The 7,367-nt window shown below is 46.0% G+C and overlaps 1 protein-coding gene across 2 annotated transcripts; it reads right to left on the bottom strand.

The window, feature by feature from the left end:
- Positions 1 to 4,987: 4,987 nt before the first annotated feature.
- Positions 4,988 to 7,131, bottom strand: arf6a (ADP-ribosylation factor 6a). 2 transcript variants are annotated; one of them, XM_036549892.1, is made up of 2 exons: positions 6,762 to 7,131; positions 4,988 to 6,583 (listed from the first exon to the last, which is right to left on the bottom strand). In XM_036549892.1, the coding sequence occupies exon 2, from the start codon at positions 5,689 to 5,691 to the stop codon at positions 5,164 to 5,166; it is 528 nt and encodes a 175-aa protein (XP_036405785.1). In that variant the 5' UTR covers positions 5,692 to 6,583; positions 6,762 to 7,131; the 3' UTR covers positions 4,988 to 5,163. The 2 variants fall into 2 exon arrangements, with proteins under 2 accessions (XP_036405785.1, XP_036405786.1); XM_036549893.1 differs by lacking the exon at positions 6,762 to 7,131 and adding an exon at positions 6,683 to 6,746.
- Between the last annotated feature and the right edge of the window lie 236 nt (positions 7,132 to 7,367).

Raw genomic sequence — 7,367 nt, 5'->3', positions numbered from 1 at the left:
ACCAAGGGGAGGAAAGTGTTTAAATGCTCTCCCATGTTCTCCACTACCTCTCCAGCTATTTCTGTTTTGTCATTTTATGCTGTAACCTGGCAACCCCAGAAAAGTTGGTCTTAACCTGTTTTTCCACTCGCCTCTCCTTTCATCTGGAATTTGTCTCCCCCAGGACAGATCTGTAAGTTTTCAACGATCTGACCGTGGCTTTGCGATGGAGGAATTTTCGTGTTGCCTCTTCTCAGCAACCCCCACTCCCTCCAACCGCAGATCCCACTCAAACTCAAAGTGATGTCATCCACATGCGCCCAGTACCAACTGCCTCTATTTTCAGTGTGTGTTTACACATGCACACATCTGGAGTGAGGAACCAGTGAGGCTCCCCTGCCCTGCTCTCCCCACTGCAGAAACTCAGCGCTTGGCCTCTCCCAGTGGAGGGTCCCTGCCGACCTGCAGCAGAATGTTTTACAGCCTCATTTTCCCAGAATCCATAGCCACAGTTCAGTTGGGGGTCAAGAACACTAAAGACTTCCTTTCTGCGAACAGGGCCCTCCATCACTGGCAAGTCCATCACTGGACTGTGATAAGATCTGACCTGGGGTCTGTGTTCACAGCCAAAGAGAAGACTTGGAGCGGAGGAGTCTGGGTATTGGGGGGCAGGTTAAGGATTGGATTGGCTTGGAAGCAATGATGACACTGATGCAGAACATTATAAATCCCCGACCAGTTGAGCAAGCAAGCGCTGGAGTCGGACAGAGTCGGCAGAACACACACCGGGGCCTTATGGGCCGTGGTGGTGGCAGCACTGCCAGCCCGACAGAGAGTCTGCGCAGCCTGGCGTTAACAGATTAGCACTCACCAGCACATCAGGAACCAGTGATGAAAATGTAACATGATGTGACAAAAATGACATTTTGAAGACAGTGAAAATCCTACACATTCTGCTGGTCAGGCTTGGGGAAGGACACACAGACACGAGCCTCATTACGTATCCGCATGGCCAGGAGAGAGGGTGCTGCTGTTTCAGAGCCCTTTTTTAGGGGGGAAGAGAGGGCTGCGGAGATTTAAAAAAAAGAAAAAAAAAAGCAGGGAGGAATTAGACCAGCTCCACGCCTGAATAAGCAAACTAAACAGGCCACACACCAGATCCTGTCAGGCCCCTTTGAGCCAGTGCACCCCCACTGGCGGCCCAACAATGAACAGACAGCCCCCGGGCCAAATCCCAACAGCACAATCGGCCAGGTCCGCCCTCTCGCCGGTCTGCACGCTTTTCAAGCGCGCTCTCGCTCGCCACCAAAAAAAAAAAAAACACGCTCCGAGGGACGCAGCGGCGGACCTACCGAGTCTATCGCTCCGTCGTCCAAACTGCCCCTGTGTCATTCTGGCCCTTATTACAGAATCGGTTTTCACTCTCTAGAGCCTTTCAAGTGTTTTTTTTTTTTTTCCTCCCCATCTTAAAGAAAAAAAAGGCTCTCGTGTTTCCGTGCCAATCTGTGAAACAAGACCATGCTGGTAAGGTACACACAGCCCAAATCACATAAACAGTGGCAGTAGTTAGCTCTTCTGCACTATGGGCCACACACACAGGCAGACAAATTATCTCCAACTCTGGGATAGGTCTGTGCATGCGGCCTGCACTTAATTACAAGAACACAGTAGCTTGGATTTAAACACCTGCAACACCACCTGCAATGTTTCTCCACTATGCTACTATAATTTCTCCACTTAAACCACTATATTAGATTTAATTTCAGACCCAAGATTTCTAAACAAGCTACTATGCCCTTAATCAATGCTTCAGCCACAGAAACATGGCACCGCTACGTCATCCCCATGCTGCCCACTCCTAGAGAAATAACAAAACTCAAATCCGAAACGTTTTATAGGGGATACAACTAGAAAAACGCAGCAATCAAGTGAAGAGTTAAGCTAAAATGCGAATTACAAAGGACAGGGCCGCAGGAGGGCCAACTTCCAGGCGACAGCTGACAGAGACGGTTGAAGTGCGGCAAACGGCCAAGTGGGCATCGCACTCGGCAGCTGTGGAAGCAGCTCTGACGCAGGCCTCGCCTTCCTGCCTTGCCCGTCACAGGCCAGCTCTTCCCAGCCAGCGCAGCTAACCAGCCCCATTCCAGGAAGCCACTCTGTCAAAGTGTTCTCCTGTGAGAAATCATCGCTGATCTCGCGTCACGGTTTACCGACGGGTGAGAAGGTAGCAGTGCTCAAACCAAACCGATTGCAAAGATAAAAAACGCACTCTCTCAAGCTGTGCGCGGTCAAACGTTCAACCCCAGCGCTTAGAGTTGTAGCGTTTGCCATCCATTCTCACAAAGCCAAGTAGATGGAAAGCCATCTTCAAAGCTATACTTTTCTGGTACAGCTAACGCCCACCTGTTTCAAAACCATTTTTAATTGATAGGAAAAACTGCTAACTGATATTGAGCATTATCATAACTATTTTGTGGGGGAATTTTTTTTTTTTTATCAGGAACACAATTTAAATGACACTGCTTGTCCTGATGGAATCAGTGTTATTCCATTAGCTACACTGTCTGGCCATGGTCTGTTACAGGATAAACTTGCCCGTTTCCACTCGACTCACCTAGGGCTTCATGGCATACCTACTATTTTAGCAGGGGTTAGCTAACATACTGCAAGTCAGGGTCACCTCCAGGTCACATCAGGTGAGGCTGACCAATAGATAAGCCAGGGTCCGTAGAACCTTGCCTTTCGATTCCAGTTCAGAAGAAACTCCAGGGGTGCTCCAAATCGACAGCCACAGAAAACCACAAAACACCACAATGGGACGCCAATATTCCAGCTCAAGACAGACTCGCCCTCACAGCACTGCAGCTCCTTAGCACTGCGCTGTCATATGCGTGATGAAGATAATCCCACAGACTGGAGATTCATTGTGCATTCGCAGCAGAAAAGGGGGAAAAAAAGCTTAACCCCACGTATTGCTCATCTCAACACCACAAAGCAAAGCCCTTGTTCATGCAGGAACGCCTTTTGATTTACGTGGCCGCACCTAAAAGCACAACGCATTACAACACCCAGTCAACACACAGTGCGCTGTGGAGAGCCTTGCACGCAGTGCACGGGGTTACCTGACACCCGTAGCTTTATCCCATTTCCCTTACTGGCGGGGTCTGGGGTCATAAGGTCTTACCTTTCACATGGTGGGGGCAGGTAACACCACGGCATGACCTGGCAACCGTTACTGCTAGCGGGCCAACTGCGGTAAGACATCTGCTTTGTGCAAAGCTCTCCACTGACATGCACAAAGCAAGGCTGATTATTAATGAGGACTCCAAGGTTCCACTTTATCCACTGTGTCTCACCTGCGCTAAAGGCTCGTGCCCCTGAGGTGGTTTGTGGGAAGGATTCTTGAATTTTTTAATAGAAGGCACCTACTCCTGAGTTGGTAACTCTACAAAAAAAGAAACCTTAGTTGCCTCAACCCACACAATCACACCAGGCGACTGAGCGAATGCAGAAGAGTCTCCATTGCATCAGGATCAAGGACGCCCAAGGTCTTTTGAATTAGGTTCACCTAATACGTGATACAGCTTTCAATTGCTAAAGGTCAAAGACAAACAGTAAAACTCACAGAAACCTCTGTGAATGGGTCTGGTATTTACTACCTTCAACCAAATGATTCAGCACTTAATAGTCATATGATGAGTCACCAATCTGAAAGCACACAATGGAAAAAGTCAATCACAGAAACAACTTACAAGCAGTCACGGTTCAACTTTTTTCTATGACAAACGCCCTGGACGACAACTGTGGCTTTTGCGCAATAATGTTCAATAGGTTTTAAAATGTGCAGCACGGCATTTAGGAATTGCTTAGTTCGATGAAAAAAAAAAGTTACAATTTAAAAGTTAGAAACATTTTTCTTCACTTTTTTTTTATTTCTTCAAATCAGCATAGCAAATAGAACAAAAATAAAGCATGGATTTATAATTTAATTACAGAAGTTTTTTTTTTTTTATTCTGACTGCATGACATGAGTCAAACCCCTCATGAAGACCATTTCTCAGAGGAAACTTTCCAAAGCCCACACCTTTATGACTAATGTCACAGACCATAGAGGGTGGGTGGGGCGCATAACCTGTACTTTACGGGACAAAGGTTTGGCCAAACAAAAAATATGCCCCAGTGCTCCTTTAAAGTCAAGGACCAACTATAATCCCCACCTTATACCCCACCTAACAGAGAGGAGGGCCAATGATGACTACATTCAGCCTGCAAGCTCTTCTCTCTGGTCACAGAACACATGACACACTTTTTCTGCAGCACTTGAAACTGAGATGTGATTTTCAGAGAAATAACCTGCTGACTGGGTGGCAAGAAGCTGCAATGTAAAATCTTCCCACAATGCCTTCCGGTAAAGAGGCAATAGTCAATGGTAATATATTAAGACAAATAATAAACTAGGTGGCATAGGGTCCTTCAAAACAAAATTCCAGGTTAATACAGCTGGAAGGATTATAATGGAAATATACTGTATTGAAGATCTGAGTATTTCTTGTAACACATTTGAACAATCTACAGTAATACTGTACTTCACAATGATGTAACAGGTCCATCTTCAAATGTTCTTACAACGTGTGGATGCCGTCCAAACAAGCTTCCAAAGAAGATACTGGCTTTTGATTTTCAGGGAAATTTCTCATATAGAGATCTAATATAGTACTGTTTTGTGTCCTTCTCCAAAAAAATGCACACCATCTCTAATTTAACTTTAGGTCTTAGTTTGACTAAACAAGTAGCAGATCTACGATATTCAGAACTTAAAAGGGAAAATAAAATATGATATGACAGAGAGTACCCAAGCCCCCAATAGATATTACACAAAAAAAGAGAGAGAATCTGCACTAATCTCTGTAGTTTTAAAATAAAAGTAGTTTATGGACTACCATGTCACGGTAATTAAATATAACGGTGACAGAGCCACTACAGAGGAAAAGCAAACTAAAAAGCCAGCCAAACAAGTCAGTCTTTTTTGTTTTTAAGAAAAAAATCGTTATGGGGTAATAGTATTCATCAAAAACGGGAGATAATCAAACTTCTCTTAATTATATCTTCTTCCGAGAAGCCATGTTATTTGTTAATTGCCTCTATTATTTTTTTTCGCTTGTTCTAAACAGTCACTCTCGAGCATTAGGATTTGTAATTTGAAGTTAGCCAAGTGAGGCCCTCGTATAGTCCGTCGCCCGTGGTCGCGCAGGACGGCTGCACGTACCAATTCCTATCTCTGATCCGGGTCAAACCCAGTTTCTCCTGGATCTCGTGTGGCTTCATGGCATCCGGCAGGTCTTGCTTATTGGCGAAAATCAAGATGATGGCGTCCCGCATCTCCCGGTCATTAATGATGCGGTGCAGCTCCTGCCTCGCCTCGTCTATCCGATCCCTATCCGCACAATCCACCACGAAAATTAACCCCTGCGTCCCCGTATAGTAGTGCCGCCACAGGGGCCGGATCTTGTCCTGTCCTCCGACATCCCACACATTGAATTTCACGTTTTTGTAGGTGACAGTCTCCACGTTGAACCCAACGGTGGGAATGGTGGTGACGGACTGTCCCAGTTTCAGTTTGTAAAGGATAGTGGTCTTCCCCGCTGCATCAAGTCCAAGCATCAATATTCTCATCTCCTTGTTGCCAAAGATTTTTGACAGCATCTTCCCCATTTTGTAAACTGTGCATAAATATCCACCTTTTCCAGAGAAAATGTGTTTTGTCCTTTACGTGTTTCCAAGAGCCAAACAGTGCAGAGCTGCGTTAAGTATAGCTTTTTTCCTAAAGCCAACAGACCGAGTGTGAAATTATCCACTGGACAAAAAATGTATCCGAACTATAGGACTAAACCACAGAAGGTAGGTCTTAGCAATGGTGCGGTGGTAGAAAGGTTGCTAGCCATCTATTTGGATACTTCTGCAACCAAGCGTCGGGCTTAGACAGGCAATCAATGTAATCCGCAGTGACAAAGTTACTTACAAATGGCAAACATCCGTTTACAGTTACAGGAAGAGCTTTTAGTTCACTTGTGATGGAAGTCATACAAGACTGAATGCAGTTAGACGACGTATAGGAGTAATCCAGTAACTGTAAGAGATGGTGTGGGAGGTAGCTAGCTCGCTAACTTCTCGAAAACCCACATTCAGAGTTTTTCTCTCTCCACACTGGCTATGTAGCCAATTTCCTAGTTTGGGGTTTTGAGAATCTGCAATAAGTCGATTTGAATCCACATAACGTTGCCAGGAGTAAAATACTCCGGGTTAGATCTGGGGACAAAAAATCGGAAAAAGAAAGAAAAAGTGTGAGGTCCTACAACGACGAGGCTTCAAAGAGAGGCAGGCCCTAGCAAAAGCCTGCTGTAGTTCCGACTTCCTCCTGGTCTGTCGAGAGCTCTCGCCCTTGTTCCGATCAGCAAATGCCGGGCAAGCAGCGCGATATTCTGGGGCTTCTTCTTGATCCTGTCCCCAAACCAGTCGCTCACACTCGTATCGGAAACAAAATCGCTGGAGCCGCAACAACTCCAAAGGTCATTGATTCATTCGAGAGCTTCCTCTCCTCTTCTCCCTGTAAAACACAAGAGCAGCTCAGAAAAGGGAGGGGTGTCGGAAAGCAGACAACTTTAAGCGCTTCCACCCTTATCCTCAGTGCAATTCGATAACGCACAATTTCACTTTGTACCAGCCATCGCGATCACATCCATCTTTCCCTCCTTGAACGCGTGTCGGTATAGGTATGCTGTTACCTGCATTTGGCGCAGCCACCGTACCCCCAGACTGCTCCTCTCCGCTCTCACCTCTCTTTCGCCTGCTCCCTCTCTCTCTCTTTTCCGTCTCACAGCGGTTCTGAGCGACCGGAAAAGGTGCGGACCCAGATCACCCACCACTTCCTCTCGACTGCTCGTGCACTACGCCACTCGGCATGCGTGCTGACAGTTGCTGAACGCGCTATCTTAAAAAATGCGCTGAGCTTTTGGCTGTGTAAATTTGGACGCCATTTGGGCTCTCGTCTCTATTTTTTGTCATTCATACATAAACCGATATTCAAATGGAAAAAACCGAGGGTGTAGTTCGCAACATTCACACACTTATACGTTGAACAGTGCGATCGCAAGCAGTTGCTATCTCTTCTTCTTTAAATAGAGAAAATGCTCATAACAGAAGACAGCCAGGGTGTAAACGTCATTTTACGTGAGTAGGAGGTTCGTTGATGACGCCAGTGCCTCTGAATGGACGCCGCGAAGAACTTTGAAAGATGCCGCATGCATGCAGCTAAAGCAAGATTACGAAAAGGAACACGTTTGTCTTTAATTTTAAAGCCAGCGTTCAGAATGCTGTACTTCCATAACACA

Source organism: Megalops cyprinoides, chromosome 17 (genome assembly GCF_013368585.1).
Source record: "Megalops cyprinoides isolate fMegCyp1 chromosome 17, fMegCyp1.pri, whole genome shotgun sequence".
In the NCBI taxonomy this organism is placed as follows: Eukaryota; Metazoa; Chordata; class Actinopteri; order Elopiformes; family Megalopidae; genus Megalops; species Megalops cyprinoides.
This window is presented reverse-complemented; position numbering and strand designations above follow the sequence as displayed.